The sequence below is a fragment of the Rana temporaria genome, chromosome 2, assembly GCF_905171775.1.
Source record: "Rana temporaria chromosome 2, aRanTem1.1, whole genome shotgun sequence".
NCBI lineage: Eukaryota > Metazoa > Chordata > Amphibia > Anura > Ranidae > Rana > Rana temporaria.
In genome coordinates, this window is record NC_053490.1 from 143,764,508 (window position 1) to 143,789,222 (window position 24,715).

Genomic DNA, 24,715 nt, shown 5'->3' on the forward strand with positions numbered 1-24,715 from the left:
CAAGGCCCGTTTAATCTTAGAATTCAGCCCCCGCACATTCCAGGACAATAGATTAAGGGCCTGCATCATGGTATTTACAGAAACAGGGGGGATCCCCAGGGACTCCCACAGCAGGATGAGGTGAGAGCGGAGGGACCCCTTGGCGGAGCACCATCTGCACCGGCGCACTCAGGCACCCAACATTATAGGCAAGTATAGGGCATATATTCTCATATACATAAGTACATTGCTGGGTAAACATATACAATTGAGGACCAGGGTCTCTATACTGCAAAGAATTGACAGGTAGGTGAAAAAACTTGAACCATGAAAAAGATTGAAAAAAAAGAACCAAAAAAAGAAACACAAAAACTGTCCCAGAGTCACGGATCCTAACTCCCGTTCCCCCCACCCTGCCTGCAGCCCCTAACATCCCACAGGCTTCACCCCAAAACATTAACCAGAAAATGTCTCCCTAAGAGGGGGGTATTCTCCCTGCACCAGCCGGGCAGGAAAACTTAGGGTTAAGTATGTGAGTTCACGTAGAGCAGGAACATGACCGCTATAGATGAAGGACCCTCAGCAGTAGGTCTCAAAGCCGCATTGTCCATCAAGGGGGTTGGAACACTTTATCTATATTGGGGCCGAGAGAGCAGCCGCTCTTGTGCAACGGATTAAAAAAAAAAGGAAGGGGGGAGAAAGATAACAGTCACATATCCCTGGGGATATCTCCCAGGCTCATCAAGGGACAGGATTATCACAGGGCCACTCAAAAGTCTTACCCATGTCCCAGCGATTCCAGCCATCGGTTTGCTTCCTTAGGCGACATGAAGAACTGTGTTTGGCCCTTGTGCACCACCCGAAGCTTGGCCGGGTATAGCATGCTGTACGGCAGGCTCCGTTCCCTCAGGCGCTGCTTCACACTTTGGAAAGCCGCCCTCTGCTTCTGTGTGGCCGCCGAAAAATCCGGAAATATGGAGATGCGGTTGTTGTTGTAGAGCAGATCAGGCATATTGCGGGCATTACGCAGGATGGTCTCCTTATCCCTAAAGTATAGGAAGCGGGCTATCATGGGTCTGGGGAATCTTCCTGGCGGCGGAGCTCTCATGGGGACTCTGTGTGCCCTCTCTATAGCAAACAGGTTGGAAAACCTGTCGTCACCGAAAGTTTGCTTCAGCCAGGATAGCAAAAACTCCTCCGGGTTCTTCCCCTCCGAGCCCTCCGGGAATCCCAGGAACTTTTGATCGGTGTAATTTGGGTAGTTTCTCTTGTCATTATGATTTAAAAAGAGTAAACACTGTTGATTGATAATAAATGGCTTCAGCCAAACATCAACCATGAGTGAAAGAAATGTTTATGTGTTATCATTCATATTCTCTGAAAAATGGCCAAGAAATCATATGTGAACTTATGAGCACAATTGTAATTGTAAATGTGTACCAGTATAATCAATGTAACTCAGTTTTGGAAAGAGTGAGAGAGGCCCCTTTTACACAAGGGAACAGATCCCCTTCTGTTCTCTTTTGCCAAATTGGATTGGACCCGGAGGTAGCCGAGCGGGTGTAAAAGTCCATTTACATCTGGCACTCCAAAGAGAATGGAGGGTTTGATCTGATCTGGCTGAAAAACAACTTAATCGGACCCTCCTTTCTCCTCTATGAAGCGTTGAATGTAACTAGACTTGTGTCGGTTTACACCTGGCTACCTCTGGGTCAATCTAATCCGGCAAAAAAAAAACTGAAGGGGATCTCTTCCCCTCCGGCTGGCCAGATCAGGTCAGAGGGCAGCTGAGTGTAAACTGACAGCCGATCTGTTTACATCCAGCTGCCCATAAAGCAGAGCAGGCTGCCCCTTTGCCTGCCTAAGTGGAGCAGGCACAGGCCTGTCATCCGCCTACTCCACTCAGCTCAACAGGGTATCAGCAGACAGATCCTTTGCTGAGCAAAAACGGATTCTGCCATGTGAAAGGGGCTTAAGAGTTAGATCATCTGTGAGATTTCTAAAGCTTGCCACAAGGGTTCTTCCTAGCCTGGCCTTTTTGCTGCCTGGGGCAAACTGATGCTTCTCTAGGTACATCCAAGAGTAGGACTGGGAAAAAATCGATTTGATTTAAAAATCGAGTTGGTAGGTCAAATCGCTTCATATTTTCAAAAAATCATTTTTTTCCCCCCAGGACCGACACAAAGAATCCTCCTAATACCGGGTGCAGACCCTCACAAACTACCCTCCTGTGTCCCTCCTGTCTTGATAGCCTCTCTGGGGTGTGCAGGGGAGAAGTCAGTCAGCCGTGATCCTGGGAAAGGGCCGCAAGGCCGGCCATCGCGGACTAGGCCAAAGTCACGGCCTCACCTAAAAAATCCTGCACGCAGCTCCTCAGGACCGGCGCTAGAGTCCTCCTGCTACTGAGTGCGGACCCTCCCAACTGACCCTCCTGTGTCCCTCCTGCCTTGGTGGCCTCTCCAGGGTGTGCAGGGGAGAAGTCAATCTGCCGCGATCCTGGGAAAAGTCGCGGACTAGGCCGAAGCCTAAAAACTCCTGCCCACAGCTCCTCAGGACCTGCGCGGTGTCCAACAACAAAAAAAATCGATTTGAATCATAAATCGAATTTAAAAAAAAAAAAATGCAGATTTTTTTAAGGAAAAAAATCGACCAGCTCTATCCAAGAGCTCTTTCTCAGTGAGCCTGTGTTCATGCATGCAAGCTAGCAGGACATGCTATCAGTTTGACATTCTGTTTGAAGTCCTGATCTGTGTATCAGATCTTCTAATAGCAGCTATTTCAGTGATGATACAGTAGTACCTTCTATCTATAGTAATGATTGTTCGTTAAAATTTCATCGGTCAAAGTGTATTTTTTATCTTTAGTGCTTTTAACATTTTTTAAAAAGTTCAATGAAACTTTTGAGACAACATTACCAAAAGGTGGATCTTTTCTTTTCTTGTCTCCCCCCATAAAAAAAGTATATAGACCTAATTTATGTATCTAAAGTAATGAAAATGTTATTGCTGAATTGCTGAACAAGTAGGCCAATAGCTGAAAAGTGAAAATGGTCCTGGGACTCGTCTGATTAAAGTGATTCTAAAGGTTATATTAGAACAAAAAAGATGTGGCTATTATAAATACACCACATACATAATATATATTATTTTAAAAAAATAAAAACTTTTATATCGGACTTAAATGGTACGAGTAAGGGACTTACACAAAAATTACTTAAAATATAAGGGCCAGATTCACAAAGGGGATACGACGGCGTATCTCCTGATACGCCGTCGTATCTCTGTTTCTATCTATGCGACTGATTCATAGAATCAGTTACGCATAGATATCCATAAGATCCGACAGGTGTAATTGTTTTACACTGTCGGATCTTAGGATGCAGTACCGCAGCCGCCGCTGGGGGGAGTTGGCATCGTAAACCAGCGTCGGGTATGCAAATTAGGAGTTACGGCGATCCACAACGGATTTTCGCGTTCGCTACGTCGCCGCTAGTCTAGTTTCCCGTCGTCGTTTTGGGTGCCCTAACTTTAGTCAGCAATCGTATTGCTGTCTAAAGTATGGCCGTCGTTCCCGCGTCGAAATTTAAAATTTAACGTCGTTTGCGTAACACGTCCGGGAATACGGAAGTACGCTAGGCGCGTCGCCATTCGAAAAAATGACGTCACGGCGCGCAAAGCACGACGGGAATTGCGAAACGGAGCATGCGCAGTAGGTCCGGCGCGGGAGCGCGCCTAATTTAAATGTCACACACCCATTTGAATTGGCCCGCCGGCGTAGTTTTTATCGCAAGTGCTTTGTGAATCAGGCACTTGCGATGAAATGAAAAATGAAAACTTGCGGCGGTGTAACGTATCTACGATACGTTACGCCGCCGCGATTCTACGTGAATCTGGCCCTAAATCTTTATTACAAATATTGAACTAATGTGTTAAAACCTTGTGGGAACAAACCCCTTACAAATATAAGGCCATATATATTCATAATGACAACCATAGCTTTGCTGAATCCTCCAAGAGGTCGGCACGTTTCACATTAATAAGCTTCTTCAGGACCTTTTATGCCTTGGTAGCAAAGAAAATCGTCACAGCGCTTGGGAGATATAGCAAGTAGACAGTGAAAAATGGTGGGTGTTAGGCAGGGCTCAAGTCCTGCGGGAACGCGTGGGAACGGAGTTCCTGCACTTTTTTCACAGCAGAAACTCAGTTCCCTTTGCAGGACTAGAGCAGCCGAGAGCAGCCGAGCCGCCCGAGCCAATCCTTCACTAAGCGGCGATGCCCAGCTCGAGTCACTGTCAGGGGCAAGCGAACCTTAGTCATCCTTTATGTTACTGGCCGCTTCCTGTATATGGATTCATCAGGTAGTGTGAGGGTATTCCATCACTTCCTCGATGCCGCAATGTCTCCTGGGAGCTTTTGTCATTGTTCCCAGGAGACATTGCGGAGGTCTGCCATGAGTTATTGCGAGATTTAGAAAGAACTTGCTTTAGAAAAAACATGCGGTTTAGTAATTATGCATATGAGAGTATAATTTTTTTTTATTTTGGTGGGGGAGTGGATGGGGGAGTTCCCACACTTTTTTCCCCAGGACTTGACCCCTGGTGTTAGGTGAGTTTGCACAGTCAGCTGGACATGAATTATGAAGGTTGACGGAATAAAATATGTCCCAATAAGAAATGACTTCAACTGGTGAGGGTAGAATAAGCCTTATGCCATATCAGGAAACAAGTAATTATATCAACAATTGGTATAGATACCCATCTGCCACAAAACATTGCTTATATCCAAGTCCAATCAAAATAATAGAAAACTTGTCCTCAGTATCCAGATGACCGCTTATTCTATTTAGGGGAGCCACACACACTAGGGATTCCCCAGTTATATGCACCCAACAACCTGAGGAGCACCTATATGCCAGACTATCACCATGGATTTTTGCATTATTGGCTTCTCCTTTTTTCTTTACATGTTCTGCATGCTATTATTTTTGTAGAGTTGAATGTTTTAATGCCAGAAGGAGCCAGTCTATGATAAATGGAGTTCAAAACGAGATCACCCAATACTGTGTTTAGGGGTTGCTGGGGTAAGGTGTGTGGCACATGGGGGGTGCACTGTAGCTGTTGTAAGTGGATCACTGATTTGGCATAAATATGAGCATAAGTTAATGTGAGCACATTTTAAGGGATATTTCATTTATGTTTACTTTTAATGTACTATACCAGTGTTTTTCAACCCTTTTTTCAACCAAGGCACCCTTTAAAATCTGTCAGAATCTCGAGGCAAACTAAACCAAAAATGGAAAAAAAATGTATGCCACATGCTATTTGCACAGTGGTTTTGCAAACACATTTAGTTTTGCAAAAAATTCACTTCATTGAATTAAAACAAAAAACACAATATATACCCCAATTTTGGGGTATAATGTGAAAGATGATGTTATGGTGGGTAAATAGATACCTAACATGTCATGCTTTAATATTGCGCACACTCATGGAATGATGACAAACTTTGATACTTAAAAATCTCCATAAGCAACGCTTTAAACACCTTTGGGTGGATTCAGAAAGAGTTAGGCCGGCCTATTTACAGATACACGGCGTAAGTGTAAATATGTGCCGGCGCATTTTTGTTCCGTACCCACAGACCAATATACGCCTGAAAATAGGCTTCCTCCGACCGACGCAACTTGCGATCACATTGATTTCCTATTCAAATATACAAATGAGGGAGATAAGCCGATTCACGTATGTAAGTGCGCTCGGCGTAGGCTAAGCCCAGTGCGCCTAACTCGTACGTCAGGCCTAAAGTTATTCCATCAAAAAGCTGGAATATCTTTGCACCAGACGGGCCCAGGTCAGCTGGAGAGCAGCTACAGCAGCAGCATTACAGACGAGCTGAGCAAGCTGAGCACCCACACTTGCAGGAGAACACATCTGTGTGCCAACATGCCAGGGGCAGGCGTGCTCCCTAGCTCACACCCCATATACACATCAAATTGGATTAGCACAAGTCCACCATTCAGGACTTGGGAGCAGCAACGCCACGCCAAGGCTCCAATTATGTTGCTGTACATTCATTCACCATTTACACGTGTCGTGGGGATACATTCTCCCCAACGACTGAGGGTGACACCCCTTATTGTCAGGAGTGTCACCCCCCCCCCCCCCCATTCACACACCTGTCATACTGTAGCAGCACTCCTCACTGTGTGCTTTATAAAAAAAATAACTCATCACCTGAGTAAATATAAATAAAAAATAACTCATCACCTGAGTAAATATAAATAAAAAATAACTCATCACCTGAGTAAATAAATAAACTTAATAAAAAAAAGGGCACTTATTTGTGCTGACGGGGGCTGTGCATGGTGGCAGCTTTCTGGCTCTTCAGTTGCCTGGGGGGAGCCTGGGGTGGGGGGGGGTGGGACATCTGGAGGTGGCTCATCCCCGGGTGGGCCACCCCTGGCAGGTGAGGGCTGCCTGCCCTCCAAGGCCACGGCAATGCGGCTGAGGAACTGGTTTGTCTGGGCCTGCATCCTCAGCTGGCGGGTGATGTTGTTCCGCTGGTGGCGTTGCCGCTGTCTCCCCTCCTCTTGGATGGCAGCCGTATTGGCATTTATGGCCTCAATAAGGCTATCCACCTTCTCTACCAGGGTCACAGTGGTGGCCTGCAGGTCCACCACACAGGTGACCATGGCAAACTGCCATCCAGCATTGTGTCGTGTATCTGTCCAGCCTTCTGTGCCATCTGCTGAAGGTGCCCAGCTATAACCCCCATATGCCTGGTCTGCTGGCTCTGGTCCAGGGCTATTTGGTCCTGGACATTACCGGGTACACCCCTCGTCTTCCTGGTCGCCTTTCTTGGGGCAGAAGAGGTGATTGAGCGGGTGTATGGGGATCCCCTTGAGGTGGTTCCCCTGCTGGTGGGAGAAACAGAGGGGCTTCCCCTGATGGGGTGGAGGTGTGAGAGGGCCCAGCCATCAAGCTGGACTCCTCTATAATTAGTACAAAAAAATCACTGGCGCTCAATGGGAAATAACTAATATCCCATGAAATACTTAAAACCCTCGTATGGGCTGAGAACAGTCCGTGCTGCAGAGATCCGGATACCCTGAAGTACCACAAATACACAAATACACCAAAAAGGAAAACTCTGCGCTCCTGAAAGTTCACCAATTATAAATCCACTTAATGTTTGTGAAGAAAAAAAAAAAAAAAAAATTATATATCTTCAGCCATAACCCCGGCAAACCATTCCAAATCTGTAACGACTTGTGGTCTTGTGGGGAAAAAAATAAAAACCTACATAACACTTGTTACAATTAGGGCACTTTCACATTGACTCATTCCATTGCAGGCATGGTGATTTTATTTATTTTTTATATAATATACATGGGCTATGTGGGTTATTATTGATAATGATAACTGTATACTTCAATACTGTAGTTTGGCCGCAGTGCAGGTGTGGCGCAGGGTACCTGCGGTTTTCATGTGGTTTCTTATAAACTTCTATTATGTAGTACATTTTTGGTACATTTTCTGAAAGCACACCAAAAATGAGGGACATAATAGAAGTCAATGAGAAACCACATGAAAACCGCAGGTACCCTGCGCTGCAGCCAAACTGCAGTATTGAAGTATACAGTTATCATTATCAATAATAACCCACAGCCCATGTATATTATATCACATTTAAAAAAAAAATCACCATGCCTGCAATGAAAAGTGAGGCAATGAAAGTGCCAACAAGTGTTATGTAGTTTTTTTTATTTTTAGAAACACCATGCCTGCAATAAAACTATCAGGCCTTGTACACACGACCGAGGAACTCGGCAGGCGAAACACATAGTTTTCCTCGTCGAGTTCTTGTTAGGCTTGTTGAGGAACTCGACGAGCCAATTTTCTCCATTCCCGTCGAGGAAAAAGAGAACATGCTCTCTTTTTGGCTCGTCGAGTTCCTCGACAGTTTCCTCGCTGAAAAATGTACACACGACTGGTTTCCTCTGCAAAAAAAATCTCCCACCAAGTTTCTTGGTGGATTCTGCCGAGGAAACCGGTCGTGTGTACAAGGCCTCATACATTGAAAATGACAGGTACAAGTACTGTACCTGTGTCTCCTCACTGTTTTGTTTCCTCACTGTTCTTTCACCTCTACTCGTGTTGTTGTTCTCCTCCCCTCAGGGAAACGTGCGCCAGCCAGTATCTACTCTGACACCCGCGGCTCACACGTTAGATAGCGGTGCGTGCGCTCGACCGTCCCATAGCAACCGATGACGTAATCAGTTGACAAGACGCGGTCGGAAGGCCCGCACAGCTTCCCGAGTGCCTGTGGCAGCAGGAAGTGAGCTTTACACAGCGGACCAGCACCGCTGTAATAACAAATATTAACCAAGTGGCCAGCAGTAGTTAAAACATCAGAGGGCTGCCATAGCTGCCTATATTGGGGGTCATTTTGCCGCGGCACACCTGGGGACTCTTCACGGCACACCAGTGTGCCGCGGCACACTGGTTGAGAGACGTTGTACTATACTACACTATTATATATTTTTCTTTCTTGGAGAGATACTGCGGAAAGGTGAATTCCTAACTGGAAATTGGAAGAACTAACTTTGAGATATGTGATAAAGTTTGTGCTTTTGGTAAGCATTTAGGCTGAGGGGGAGAACTGCTCAAGGATCACTGGTGTTTTGATACATTTTCGTGAACATGTACACAAGTGAGCACATTGATTCATTTATTTATTGTATAATGAGTATTGGAGATATTAGACCAGTGGTTCTTAACCTTGTTGGAGGTACTGAACCCCACCAGTTTCATATGAGCATTCACCGAACCCTTCCTAATTGGAAAAATAAAATATGATTTTTCATGTGATGGGCACAGTGGCTGCGTTTGATGGGCACAGTGGCTGCGTTTGATGGTCACAGTGGCTGCGCATGATGGGCACAGTGGCTGCGTGTGATGGGCACAGTGGCTGGATGTGATGGGCACAGTGGCTGGATGTGATGGGCACAGTGGCTGCATGTGATGGGCACAGTGGCGACAATTGATGGCACAGAGGCTGCATGTGATGGCATAGTGAGGCTGCAATTTATATATATATTTTTTTTGCTAGTCATAGAAGGCTCATTTAACCACTTAAGACCCGGACCAAAATGCAGCTAAAGGACCTTGCCCCTTTTTGCGATTCGGCACTGCGTCGCTTTAACTGACAATTGCGCAATCGTGCGACGTGGCTCCCAAACAAAATTGGCGTCCTTTTTTTCCCACAAATAGAGCTTTCTTTTGGTGGTATTTGATCACCTCTGCGGTTTCTATTTTTTGCGCTATAAACAAAAATAGAGCGACAATTTTGAAAAAAATTCAATATTTTTTACTTATTGCTATAATAAATATCTCCCAAAAATATATATAAAAAAAAAAATTTCCTCAGTTTAGGCCGATACGTATTCTTCTACATATTTTTGGTAAAAAAAATTGCAATAAGCGTTTATCGGTTGGTTTGCGCAAAATGTATAGCGTTTACAAAATAGGGGATAGTTTTATTGCATTTTTATAAAAAAATAAATTTTTACTACTAATGGCGGCGATCAGTGTTTTTTTTTGTGACTGCGACATTATGGCGGACACTTCGGACAATTTTAACACATTTTTGGGATCATTGTCATTTTCACAGCAAAAAATGCATTTAAAATACATTGTTTACTGTGGAAATTACAGTTGCAGTTTGGGAGTTAACCACAGGGGGCACTGAAGGAGTTAAGTTTCACCTAGTGTGTGTTTACAACTGTAGGGGGGTGTGGCTGTAGGAGTGACGTCATCGATTGTGTCCCCTTATAAAGGGGATGACACGATCGATGCAGCCGCCACAGTGAAGAATGGGGAAGCCGTGTTTACACGCGGCTCTCCCCGTTCTTCAGCTCCGGGGACCGATCGTGGGACCCCATCGGCGATCGGGTCCGCGGGTCCCGCGGTCCTGGTCACGGAGCTTCGGACCGGGTCACGGGTCCGCGGGAATCAGAACCCGGAAGCCGGGGAGAAAATCTCAATATAACGGTATGTACGGCGATAAAAAAAAAAAAAGACCAGCATACTGTAAATGTTGTTAGTATCCTGGATGTAATGTTAGAAAATAGTTTTTAGGGTGAACCCCCGCTTTAAACCCCTTTTCATCAAATTTTAATGAGTGGCCACGAGTCTTAGGCCCCGTACACACGACCAAACATGTATGCTGAAACTGGTCTGCGGACCAGTTTCAGCATACATGTTCGGTCGTGTGTAGGCGCGAGCGGGCCGAATTCCAGCAAACATTTGCCCGCCGGGCCTTTTCCCAGCAGACAAATATTCCTGGACGTGTTTTAAAACCGTCCGCTGGAATCCTGCCCGCTCGGACATGTACGGTCGTCAGTACAGACCTACCGTACATGTCCGAGCGCGCGCCGTCCCTCGCATGCGTCGAATGACTTTGACGCATGCGTGGAATCCTTTAAATGTCAGGCCCGCCCACGTTGCAGCATCATCGTCGCGGTGATGACGCGGACAGGCCCCGCGTATTATTTACGCGCGGACTTCTGTACAATGGTTAGTACAGCCATCGTACAGAAGCCCTCTGGCAAACATGTACGGTGAAAACGGTCCGACGGACCGGTTTCATCGTACATGTTTGCTCGTTAGTACCCGGCCTTATTAAACTCCCTTTCGCAAAAAAGTTTTATCCCTATTGTGGGGTCACCAGTACGGTATTTGTAAATAAAAATCATATCCCCTCTCAAGCATCTCTTCTTCAGAGAGAATTTGTAATCAGAGTCTTCGAGTAAGGGATGCGATAACCCTAATAACCAATGGCCTGGATTGTGCCCTTTTGGCCCGCTGGTAAGTACGCCGGAAAGAGGGCATACCCTGAATAAGAAAAGTACAATGAGAATATATAAAAGCTGAGGGAATGGGTGGGAGGGCCCAGAAACCCACGGCGACCCAGCCCTGACCGGGAGGGAGTCTTAAGTACCCTCAGACTCCTCCCACAAATACAGGCTGGCCTGCGGCCAGCCTTCTTACTTGTAATCAGAGTCTTCGAGTAAGGGATGCGATAACCCTAATAACCAATGGCCTGGATTGTGCCCTTTTGGCCCGCTGGTAAGTACGCCGGAAAGAGGGCAAAAAAGACCCATATTTAGGTGGAGAGGGGTAGATAAGCGACCAGGAAGTAAAGCAGCACGCGCCCGGATGGCAACCGTAAGCATACCCGATAAGTAGCCATTATGACCGGAGAAGCTACCGACTCATGACCTGTGAAAAGAAGGAAGTCTCTGGCGAACGCGCGAAGCAGTCCCTGAAGTCGACCAATGCCCCGAGAAAGATTGGTTCGCGCCTGCTGCCTGCGACGACACAGCCGAGAGCCTGAAACGTCAATGATACTTGGGGGCAACTGAACCAGAACTGGCCCGAGAAGCCCTTGCAACCATACCTAACCACGAACTACAACCGGACGCCAGACTTAGCTTCGTGAGGAACCCACGGCGACCCAGCCCTGACCGGGAGGGAGTCTTAAGTACCCTCAGACTCCTCCCACAAATACAGGCTGGCCTGCGGCCAGCCTTCTTACAAGTTCAGTGCTTGCAACCTTTCTTCATAACTAATTTCATCCAGACCATTTATTAGCTTTGTTGCCATTCTTTGAACTTGCTCTATTTCCAGTACATCCTTCCTGAGAACTGGTGCCCAGAAATGGACAGCATACACCAGGTGAGGCTGGACCAAAGTCTTGTAGAGTTGGAAAATTAACGGTTTATCTCCGAGTTAATCCCCAATTTATTGCATGCCAATATTCTGTTTGCTTTGTTAGCAGCAGCTTGTCATTGTCATTTGAGGCACTGCATCTGGTGGCAGGTGACAGTGGCAAGTAACATGCTGCATCTGGTGGCAGGCGATGGTGGCAAGTGACACGATGCATCTGGTGGCAGGATATGGTGGCAAGTGACACACTGCATGTGGTGGCAGGCGACAGTGGCAAGTGACAAGCTGCATCTTGTGCCAGGTGATGGTGGCAAGTGACAAGCTGCATCTGGTGGCAGGTGACGTTGGCAAATGACATGCTGAATCTGGTGACAGGCGATGGTGGCAAGTGACATGCTGCATCTGGTAGCAGGCAATGGTGGCAAGTGACACGTTGCATCTGGTGGTAGGTGGCAAGTGACACGCTGCATCTGGTGGCAGAAGACAGTGGCAAGCTGCATCTGGTGGCAAGTAATTGTGCAAGTGACACGCTGCATCTGGTAGCAGGCAATGGTGGCAAGTCAGTGGCGTCACTAGGGTTGGTGTCACCCGGTGCGGTGAAACATGGTGTCACCCCCCCCCCCCAGCAGGATAGGCAATAGGGCATTATGCGCCTCTCATGCCGTCGTCCCCCAGCCTGCCGCAGTGCTATTTGATAGTGTCACCCAGGGCATTCTTCTCAGGGAAAAGGTGCAGGAATTCAACCTTGCACCACACCTTCCCCCAAAGTAGGGGGAGGGGGGGGTGAGCGTGCCACAGCAACTGGGTGTGGGAGGGTCCTAAAGGGTCATTAAATACCATGAGGGTGCTACATACAGAGTGCAGAGTTCAGGTGGGTGCAGGGTACAGAGTGCAGGGTGCAGGTGGGTACAGAGTGCCGGGTGCAGGTAGGTGCAGGTAGGTGCAGGGGGGTACAGAGGGCAGGGTGCAGGTGTGGTACAGAGGGCAGGGTTCAGGTGAGTGCAGGGTGCAGGTGGGTACAGAGTGCAGGTAGGTGGTGGGTGCAGCTTGCAAGTGGGTAGAGAGTGCAGGGTGCAGGTGGGTACAGGGTGCAGGGTGAAGAATGCAGGTGGGTACAGAGGGATGCATGCACAGTGCAGGTGGGTGGTAGATTCAGGTGGGTGGTGGGTGCAGGTGGGTGCATGAGGGTACAGAGGGATGGGTGCACATTGCAGGTGTGTGGTAGATGTAGGTGGGTGGTGGGTGCAGGGGGGTACAGAGGGATGGGTGCACAGTGCAGGTGGGTGGTGGGTGCAGGGGAGTGTAGGTGGGTACAGAGTGTAGGTGGGTACAGAGTGCAGGTGGGTACAGAGTGCAGGTGGGTGGTGGGTTCAGGGTGCAAGTGGGTGCAGGTGGGTTCAGGGTGCAGGTGGGTACAGGGTGCAGGGTGAAGAATGCAGGTGGGTGCAGGGGGGTACAGAGGGATAGGTGAACAGTGCAGGTGGGTGGTAGATGCAGGTGGGTGGTGGGTGCAGGTGGGTACAGAGTGCAGGTGGGTACAGAGTGCAGGTGGGTGGTGGGTGCAGGTGGGTACAGGTGCAGGTGGGTTCAGGGTGCAGGTGGGTAGAGGGTGCAGGGTGAAGAATGCAGGTGGGTGCAGGGGGGTACAGAGGGATGGGTGCTAAGTGCAGGTGGGTGGTAGATGCAGGTGGGTGGTGGGTGCAGGTGGGTACAGAGTGTAGGTGGGTACAGAGTGTAGGTGGGTACAGAGTGCAGGTGGGTAAAGAGTGCAGGTGGGTGGTGGGTTCAGGGTGCAAGTGGGTGCAGAGTGCAGGGTGAAGAATGCAGGGGGGTACAGAGGGATGGGTGCACAGTGCGGGTGGGTGGTAGATGCAGGTGAATGGTGGGTGCAGAGGGTACAGAGGAATGGGTGCACAGTGCAGGTGGGTGGTAGATGCAGATGGGTGCAGGTGGGTGGTGGGTGCAGGGGGTACAGAGGGATGGGTGCACAGTGCAGGTGGGTGGTAGATGCAGGTGGGTGGTGGGTGCAGGGGGGTGCAGGTGGGTACAGAGTGCAGGTGGGTACAGAGTGCAGATGGGTTCAGGTTGCAAGTGGGTGCAGGTGGGTGCAGGCGGGTACAGGTTGCAGGGTGAAGAATGCAGGTGGGTGCAGGGGGTACAGAGGGATGGGTGCACAGTGCAGGTGGGTGGTAGATGCAGGTGGGAGGTGGGTACAGGTGGGTACAGAGTGTAGGTGGGTACAGAGTGCAGGTGGGTGAAGAGTGCAGGTGGGTGGTGGGTTCAGGGTGCAAGTGGGTGCAGAGTGCAGGGTGAAGAATGCAGGGGGTACAGAGGGATGGGTGCACAGTGCAGGTGGGTGGTAGATGCAGGTGAATGGTGGGTGCAGAGGGTACAGAGGGATGGGTGCACAGTGCAGGTGGGTGGTAGATGCAGGTGGGTGGTGGGTGAAGGGGGTGCAGGGGGGTACAGAGGGATGGGTGCACAGTGCAGGTGGGTGGTAGATGCAGGGGGGTGCAGGTGGGTACAGAGTGGGGTGGGGTGAGACAGAGATGGAGGGGGTGGGGTGAGACAAAGATGGAGGAGGTGGGGGTGAGACAGAGATGGAGGGGGTGGGGTGAGACAGAGAGGGGGGTGACAGGGTGGGGGTAAGACAGAGATGGAGGGGGTGGGGTTAAGACAGAGATGGTGGGGGTGTGACAGAGATGGAGGGGGTGGGGTGAGACAGAGAGGGGGTGACAGAGAGGGAGGGGGGGTAAGACAGAGATGGAGGGGGTGGGGTGTGACAGAGATGGAGGGGGTGGGGTGAGACAGAGAGGGGGGTGACAGGGTGGGGGTAAGACAGAGATGGAGGGGGTGGGGTTAAGACAGAGATGGTGGGGGTGTGACAGAGATGGAGGGGGTGGGGTGAGACAGAGAGGGGGTGACAGAGAGGGAGGGGGGGTAAGACAGAGGGAGGGGGGGTAAGACAGAGATGGAGGGGGTGGGGTGTGACAGAGATGGAGGGGGTGGGGTGAGACAGAGAGGGGGGTGACAGGGTGGGGTTAAGACAGAGATGGTGGGGGTGTGACAGAGATGGAGGGGGTGGGGTGAGACAGAGAGGGGGTGACAGAGAGGGAGGGGGGGTAAGACAGAGATGGAGGGGGTGGGGGTCTGACAGAGATGGAGGGGGTGGGGTGAGACAGAGAGGGGGTGACAGAAAGGGAGGGGGTGGGGGTAAGACAGAGATGGAGGGGGTGGGGTGGGGGGGTGACAGAAAGGGAGGGGGTGAGGGTGTGACAGAGAGGGGGGTGACAGAGGAAGGGGGTGAGACAGAGATGGAGGGGGTGTGACAGAAGGGGGGTGACAGAGAAGGAGGGAGGTGACAGAGAGGGAGGGGGTGAGACACAGAGAGAGGGGTTGGGGGGTGAGACATTCTTCTTACTGGTGGCACACAGTGGATATAAGCGACCACCCCCCCTCAGCCCCCCCGCTTCTGTTCCTATTATGCCTGCCGCGGCCGGCGGTGGACACGCACCTGTTTGCTGTTTAAATGCCGCGCCCCGATTCTGGAGACAGAGCGAGGACTGATGTGGGCATCAAGGCAGCAGGTCACATGTGCAGAAGTTGAGAAGTTGCTGCCCGCGCGGAGAAACTGAAAGTACTGTGTGATGATATGACTGACGTCACATCAACACACAGTGCAGTGTGACAGGCACAGGCTGAGCTCTGCTGAGGCTCGCAGGTGGCTGGCTCAGTAGGGGAGCGGAGGAAGACACACACGCGGCGGCGCTGGGCATGACGGCAAAAAAAAAAAAAAATCCAATTTTTTTTTTTTAAAAAAAAAAAATCCTCAATGTCGGGATGGTGTCACCCCTCTAGCGGGTGTCACCCGGGTGCGGACCGCACCCCCCTAGCAACGCCTCTGTGGCAAGTGACACGTTGCATCTGGTGGTAGGTGGCAAGTGACACGCTGCATCTGGTGGCAGACGACAGTGGCAAGCTGCATCTGGTGGCAAGTAATTGTGCAAGTGACATGCTGCATCTAGTGGCAACGGTGGCAAGCTCAGGACTCCCACTGATTCTGCATTATGGTGAGTGAAACAATTTCATTACATATGACAATGTAATAATAGAAGTAATGCGCTTCAATCATTGATGATTGACGCACTAAGACCAGCCATTCCCTCGACAACACCACCATCGACAACCCCCCCCCCCCCCCCCCAGCATACCTGGAGTAATCATCTAAAAAAAATTGAAAATATCTAAAATTCCAGAGTTTTTTTTAGCTGCTACTGCCCCTTTATACAGCTGGTGCAGTTCATTGTTTTATAACATTGATTGATTTTTATTGCACTTGCATAGTCTTTCTCAGTTAATTTCTTTATAATATCAGGCCTTCCTGTGAGCACAAAATACAGCTTCTGCGTGGGAAAGGAAGGTCCCGGCTTATGGCGTGGCTCCTTCCCCGTAGAGGACTGAGGGAGAAGTGTGCTTTTACCTCCGTGACATCCTTAATAATGTCGTCCAGTGAGGTACCAAAAAGCCTCCCACCTTTGAAGGGCAAATCTGCCAGAGCTTTTTTGGATGCTTGATCAGTGGACCAGCATTTCAGCCTGCAACAGAGCGGTTCACTTTGTGCGACCCAAATGAGACTGAGCCCTGCATGGACGTCTCAGCTGTATCCTCCAGCTTGAGAGAGTCCCTCACAGCACTGATAAGTGCACTCACAAGTGCCCTGTCTTGCGCTGACCTGGACGAGGGATCCTCCTCACCAGGAAGGTCCTGGTCCGCATCCTCTGGCCAGAACCACAGCCAGGCCCGAATCAGAGTCAGAGCATTCCCCAGAAGATGGGGGGGGGGCTTTTTACCCCCCTTACGCCCGCACACCGCTTGAACAGTGGCAACAAATGACTCCGGGACTGCCGACAGCGTATCCATGGGAACCGCAGGTGCAGGGGCACCGGTTGTTGCCTCAGGAATGTTTGGGAAAGCAAGGTCAGCCACTGACTACATGTTGTCCACTGACAGCCCTTAGGGATGTAGCCAAGACAAAAACGTCCACTCTCCTATGCTGCACTGACCGGGGGGGTTACCCAGGGGACTCACCACCCAGTCAGAATCTGTTCAGTGCCGCTGCCCGCTCTCCTTTCACACACAGCATGTGTCTGAGGAAACTCTGAGGTGAATTGCGCCGTTTGCGCCGTCCAGGAAGCTAGTCCAGCACAAGAGGCCAAGATCCACTCCAAAATGGCCATCGAAACACCTCAGAGAAAAGGGCGCGGACCACAAGAAAATGGCCGCCCGCAATGCCGACCTACGTCACAGCGTGGCCACGGAAAAATGGCCACCAATGGGAAATTCAATAATAAGCACAGGCCACAGGAAAATGGCGGCGGCGCTACCAAAATGGCACCCAAATACAGCGATGTGGACAAGTAGGCCGCGGTGGAGGCTTCCCACTAAAAAGACTAGCCCCACAGAGAGCGGGCCTGGACACCCCCACAGGCCATAACCGGAACCTGGAGAACCACAAAGGTATACCCCGGTCGCAGCGAGCCAGGCAAAGGAAGGAGGAAAAAGGGCGACAGAGGGAGAGGAAGAGGAGGACAGGAGAACCCCCTTCCCGGGAATGCCCAGCTGTTCCATCCTGCCGAGGCAGGAGGAACTGTACTTACCCGTCCCTGTGAGGACCTGCTGGTGCATTCCTGACAGACCTTCAACCAAGTAGTACGGAGTAGCTGTCGGCCCGGTCCACTGTGACTGAGACAGCAAGCAGCCCAGTCATATGTGAACCCTGGAGCATATAGCTCAGTGGCCACCCCTGGAGCCATGGGGTATGTCGTGGCCGACCCAGCGCGTAGCTAAGGCCTGCTCACGCTCGATGGCCGGACTGGGGGGACTACAAGGATCTATATTATCCAGCCTGTCACCCAGCCGGCAGTTGATAGAAGATTCTTCAAAATAAAATCATAAAAATAAATAAAATAATAAAAAATTACTTCTGGACCCTGAGTCCAAAGGGAGCCAGGTCCTACTCCTCTACTAGGTAGAAAAAAAACTGAGCTGCTGACTGCAGAGCGGAGGGTTATGTCTGGAGGGACCGCCCCCTGGGTAGGGATGTTCAACTCTGGTTAAAGTAACATGTATTTAATATATATCTAACATGTTCTGCCTAGTCCTCTCCTATAGAACAGAAACATAACCCACAAGTCAAGTTTAAGGAAGCTGTGTCCGTCCATGGACGAAAAGAGAAAGGAACCTGTTTTAGCTTGTGCACAGAAGGCCTTTCCCCACACTTCTGCCTATAGAACCACTTTAACTGCAGACAGGAAACAGGAACTTTATTCAGGGAAAAGACATTGAACATACCATAGATGCAGCTAAAAATGTATATAAACACTGCCATATACTGGTCCACCAACAAGTTCTTAGTTCAATGTTATCCCACTAGAGCCCATGCACGAGAAACCTCCATAAACCTGCGAGGGGGGCATCAAGGTTTAGACTGCTTAGGAGCCTCCACAGAGTTTAATCAGATACTGCAAAAACAAAAAAAATAAAGCTTTTATATGATACACAGTAAAACTTTCCTGGTATGAACAGATCACTTGAATGGTTGTTAGGTTGTTAATAATATTAAACTCCAATATTGGCTAAACTGTCTATTTAAAGTTGCTTTCACTAATACATTTTTTTTTCTTTAGGCACAGCTGGCAAATAGAGTCATTGATGGTATTAAGCTATCCTCAAAAATCAAATATGTATCTGGCACAGGAGCAAATACTATCTGTAAGTATTGGTTGCAACCAACATATCTTTTTAGCCTATGATAACTATACAATATGATGTAGTGTATAAAGTGCAGCAGAAAATACACACAGTTTTCAGTTAATCAGAGTCACATCCACTATTACTCCACCATGCAATACTGAAGTGTAGCTTAACCACAAAAAATTATTTTTTGTGCTCCAGTATCCACCACCCCACTTTGCTAGCCACTCGCCAGTATTTGTGGGACCTTATCAACTTAAAGCGGGGGTTCACCCAAAAATAATTTTTTAACATTACATTCAGCCGAGTTGTCCTAATGACAATCGGCTGTGTTTTTTTTTTTTTTTTCGTAGATACCTTATTTTCACCGCCGCTTCCGGGTATGTCTTCGGCGGGACTGGGCGTTCCTAATTGATTGACAGGCTTCCAACCGTCGCATACAGCGTGTCACGAGTTGCCGAAAGAAGCCGAACGTCGGTGCGGCTCTATACGGCGCCTGCGCACCGACGTTCGGCTTCTTTCGGCAACTCGTGACGCGCAGTATGCGGTCGGAAGCCTGTCAATCAATTATGAACGCCCAGTCCCGCAGAAGACATACCCGGAAGCGACGGTGAAAATAAGGTATGTACGGGAAAAAAAACAGCAGATTGTCATTAGGACAACTCGGCTGAATGTAATGTTAAACATTTATTTTTTGGGTGAACCTCCACTTTAAAGGTCCAAAAGCACTTTATTTGGGGTGTGCTGCCAGCTTCAGGATACACTTGAATCTCTCTCTTTTTCCTTTTCAAATATTTTTATTTAGTTTTACAAGGTACAAGAAAATTCATACATTGGAAACAAAAGCAGATATATATATCTAAAATAACTACAGATAAGTATCATCAAGCAGAAATTAGTTAAACTAAATCAATGAATATATTATTGTAATACAATAACTTTGTGAGCTGCGGTTCCAAAATGCGTTTCTCTCCCTTTTCCTTTTTCTCCAGACTTCACTTTCTCTCCAGTTTTTTCTCTATTCCCCCAGATATCAGTAGCCATATCTTCTGCTGCTCAGACACAAAAGGAATATAGACCAAACAATCTCATCGTATAAAACTTAAAAAAAAAAAAAAAATGAAAACCCCAAAAATTACAAATGCCAACACTCAGCCACTAGAGGGAGCACAATCGCTAGAGATTTGGGCCCAGATTCACAAAGAGCAAGGCGCACATTACGCCGCCGTAGAGTAACCACCGTACGCTACGCCAACGCAGCGCAGAGAGGCAAGCATTGCATTCAGCAAGCCAGTGCTCCCAATGCTGCGCCAGCGTGGCGTGGGTTTCGAAGGCGTACGCCGGCGTAGGTGGAAGTGGGCGTGACCCCATGCAATTGATGGGCCGAGCGCCAGACAGGTACGTATCACGAACTGCGCATGCGCTGTGACGTGGACGCACCGCCCTGCGCCTGCCCATAACCATGCCGGCACAGCTGCCTAAGCTACGCCGGATCACTGCGTACGCCGGGAACATAACGTACGCCCAGCCAGACACACGTCCAAAGCACAATACGCCGGCTTGTGTTCCCTGGTGCAGACCTGAGCATGTCTGTTGCTGGGTTGCACCTCCTTTATGGGCAATAACTTTACACTGGACGTACAACTTACGCGCATCTCGCGTAGCATGCGCCGGGCACACGCACGTTCGTGAATCGCCGTATTTCCCACATTTGCATGTTTGAATGGCTAATCAATGGGAGCGGCACCATGCTGATATTTAAGCCCCTCCAATTATTCTCTATTCTATCTATCCCATAGAAAACAAGCTGGCTAGGATCCTTATAATGCTTTAACCTAAAATGTTTTGATACACTATGTTGTTTTTAGCCCTTTCTAATATTATTCAAATGTTCATTGATCCTTATCGATAGTTTCCTAGTTATTCGGCCCATGTACTGGAGCCGCAAGGGCACTCCAGGGCATAGGTAACAAATGTACTATGGCAAGATATGAATACTATATTTTTTATGGGTGGATACAAATTCCCTTTACTTTTTCTCCTTATCAGACATTGTTTTATATGCCTTGTATCATACACATTTACTAAGACCCTTTTGATCTAAAAATGTCACATTCCTTTTCGGTGGATCTACAACATTGTAAACCAAATGTGAAGCAATAAAGGGCGCACCAAAAGTGTACTAACAGGATATGTGAAAACGTATACGTGAATAAGATGAATGATCATAAATAAAATTCATATTTCAACAAACAATGCTGCAAAACCAAAATATATATATATATATCTTTATATATATATATATATATATATATATATATATATATATATGTGTGTGTGATTCTTCTGTATAGACTCCAATCACCAAGTGGTAATACAGTGGTAATACAGTGCAATAGCTTCAAAATATAATATATAATATATAAATATGAAGATTTTGCACTGTATTTCCACTTGGTGATTGGAGTCTATACAGAAGAATCACACATATATATATATATATATATGTTTTGGTTTTGCAGCATTGTTTGTTGAAATATGAATTTTATTTATGATCATTCATCTTATTCACTTATATGTTTTCACATATCCTGTTTGTACACTTTTAGTGTGCCCTTTATTGTTTCACATTTTGTTTATTAGGATTCACAAATTTTAGGAGCAGCACTAGTTGTCTCACAGTGTCTATATTTGTATCTGGCGCCACTCCCATTTCCTATATTTCTCTACATTGGAAACCAGCTTAGTTCTAAAGCCGCGTACACACGATCGGTTCGTCTGATGAAAACGGTCTGATGGACCCTTTTCATCAGACGAACCGATCGCGTGTGGGACCCATCGGTTTGTTATCCATCGGTGAAAAAACTAGGAACTTGTTTTAAAATTATCTGATGGTTAAAAAACCGATAGAAAAAAACGATCGTCTGTGGGAACGTCCATCGGTTAAAAATCCACGCATGCTCAGAATCAAGTCGACGCATGCTCGGAAGCATTGAACTTAATTTTTCTCATCACGTCGTTGTGTTTTACGTCACTGCGTTCTGACACGATCGTTTTTGTAACTGATGGTGTGTAGGCAAGACTGATGAAAGTCAGCTTCATCGGATATCTGATGAAAAATCCATCAGACCGTTTTCATCGGATGAACCGATCAGGTGTACAGGGCATAAGAGCCGGGGCTATCCTATATACACATTTTGGCTTTGCCCCCAAAACTGGGAGTGTACTTAGCTCCCATTGCAAAACCTTTATCCTGATTGTTAAACTGTTTATCATACCAAAAATAGCAGTTCTCCATTGCTAATTTCAGGAATTTTACTAAAAATTCTGTATGTTCTTACTGCTGATAAATTAGTTGATGACCATGTTGTTTTCTATATTCGTATAAAGCGATTCAACATCTACAGTTGCCAGAATACACTCCTCATTTACTCTCGAATGTACTTGCATCTGTCATCTGGAGGAACATTTGCATTCATCAGCCAGGAAGCTGCGCATGAGATGTACTTGGACATTCCAACATGACAATTAGGGATGAGCTTCGAGTTCGAGTCGAACTCATGTTCGACTCGAACATTGCCTGTTCGCCTGTTCGGGAAACAGCGAACAATTTGGGGTGTTCGTGGCAAATTCAAAAAGCCGCGGAACACCCTGTTAAAGTGCTAATTTTAAAGGCTAATATGCAAGTTATTGTCCTAAAAAGTGTTTGGGGACCTGGGTCCTGCCCAAGGGGACATGTATCAATGCAAAAAAAGTTTTAAAAACTGCAGTTTTTTCGGGAGCAGTGATTTTAATAATGCTTAAAGTGAAACAATAAAAGTTAAATATTTAAATTTCGTACCTGGGAGGGTGTATAGTATGTATGTGAAGCAGCGCATGTTTCCCTTGCTTAAAACTGTCTCTGCACAAAGTGTCATTTCTGAAGGAAAAAAAGTCATTTAAAATCACTCGCTGCTATAATGAATTGTGGGCTCCCGGCAATTCAGAGAAAAGTCATTCATAAAAATAAAAAAAAAGTGTGGAGGTTCCCCCAAGTTCAATTACCAGGCCCTTCAGGTCTAGTATGGATATTAAGGGGAACCCCGCTGTCAATTTAAAAAAAAATGATGTGGGGTTCCCCCAAATATCCATTCCAGACCCTTCAGGTCTGGTGTGGATTTAAAGGGGAATTCCACCCCAAATTTAAAAAAAAAATTCGTGGAGTTCCCCCAAAAATCCACACCAGACCCCTTATCCGAGCTTGCAACCTGGCCGGCTGCAGAAAAGTGGGGGGGTTGAGAGAGCACCCCCCTCCTGAATCGTACCAGGCCACATGCCCTCAACATTGGGAGGATGCTTTGGGGGTCTGCGACCCCTCAAAGCACCATGTCCCCATGTTGATGGGGACAAGGGCCTCATCCCCACAACCCTTGCCCGGTGGTTGTGGGGGTCTGCGGGCGGGGGGCTTATCGGAATCTGGAAGACCCCTTTAACAAAGGGGACCCCAGATCCCGGCCCCCCTATGTGAATTGGTAATGGGGTACATTGTACCTCTACCATTTCACTAAGTGTAAAGAATTGTAAAAATAAAATACACACACACACACCATGAAAAAAGTCCTTTATTAAAAAAAAATAATAATCCAGCGGTGGTAATCCACTCTCGGTCCCCGCTCCAATGTTGTCGGTATCCTGTGACGGGTGATCTCCTCTCCGTCGGGGTCCAGCGATAAGAAGAACTGTTCATCCTGGTCCGGGATCCTGAGCGCATGCATCGCCGGCTGCCTGTCTCCACCAGAGACAGCCTGGCGAATGACGCCGCTTGAACCAGTGACAGCTCTTATATAGGTGAGGCGGGGCCACCCGTCACGTGACCCCACCCCCCTCTGACGCAAGGGAGAGCCTGGGCTTCCCCAGTGACGTAGTCAGAAGATGCATCAGAAGGGGACAGGGTCACGTGACGGGTGGCCCCACCTCACCTATATAAGAGCTGTCATTTGCTTAAGCCGTGTCATTCGCCGGGCTGTCTCCGGCACAAAAAAGGGACCCACCAGGGAACGGGCCGCAAAAAGGCCACTGAAAGAACACAGCCAAGGCTGAAATCTGCCCCCAAACGGTGCTTTAAGCAATTTTTAGATCCACTCCAAGCTGTAAAAACAGCAGGACCCTGGACACCGAGTATGTCCGTGGACGTCACTCCATCTCTTCGCACCAAGAGATGGAGGCCTGCCAGGTGCGACGGTAGATTCTCCGGAAGAAGACTTCCGTGCCCTCAGCATTGTTGAGATGACCGAGTCGGACAGACCCCGGTCTCTTAAAGTCTGGCTTCCAATAGCTATGTTGAGTAAGTCAGTGACTGTACAACAGGAGTAAGTATGGGACCTCGAGACAGAGGGACCTCCCGCCCTGGCAACCGCCAGGGTACCTCCGCTACCAGGCACCCGATATCGGCGTACCAAGGACGCTAAGGCCAATCTGGAGCGATTAGAATCATCGGGATCTCCTCAGCCTCCACTCTGTGGAGCAGCCGAGGAAGCAACTACAACGGAGGAACGGCAATAAGTCGCCGATACAGACCCCACAGGGCCACCAGCGCGACTGATGCGTCTGTACCAGATCACTAGACCTGGCCACTAACTTCGACACCCTTGCAGCCAGGAGATCCATGCTCTGTGAGGCTCACCTCCTGCAAGGGAGCCAAAACACCCCAAGCACAAAGACCAGATGCCCTGGTCCAGCATCTGGCGACTCCAGTAGTCCGCCTGCCGTGGCGTTGTCCGGCTGAAACCAGATCGGACGACTTTGCAACCACCTCGACAGGAGGAAGTATGGGACCTCGAGATAGGGTACCTCCGCTACCAGGCACGAGGAGAAGCATAGCCTGATCGCCTAAAATAGTAGGACAATGAACGGTAGACAGGGTCCACAGCACCTGGTATTCCCAGGCGGTCTCCCACCCAGGCACTAGCCAGGTCCGACCCTGGGTAGCTATGGAGACCAGATGAGAGCGGGCACATTCAGGGAGGTGTGGCCGTAGGTGCATGCAAGTCCAGCGACTCAGGGCCGACTGGACCCCCAGGTGCCCCCACAACCCGTGAGGCTGGCATCCGTCTTAAACACCGACCACTGGAAGGAAGAAACAACTTCCCAGACCGAAGAGTCAGGGATCTCCGTCACCAACTCAGAGAGACTCTGACTAGGTGGCGCACCGGAATCTGATGATTACAGAGACAAGAGATTTTTACCACCTGGACAGTATTTCCCCTGGAAAACCCG

General features: G+C 48.5%; 1 protein-coding gene across 1 annotated transcript in view; it reads left to right on the forward strand.

The window, feature by feature from the left end:
- CPB2 (carboxypeptidase B2) overlaps window positions 1-24,715 on the forward strand; it is an 85,646-nt gene that overhangs the window by 56,239 nt on the left and 4,692 nt on the right. Inside the window, exon 11 of the mRNA XM_040341261.1 lies at window positions 18,394-18,478. Within this exon, the coding sequence (XP_040197195.1) occupies window positions 18,394-18,478 (85 nt within the window). The remainder of the gene's footprint in view (window positions 1-18,393; window positions 18,479-24,715) is intronic.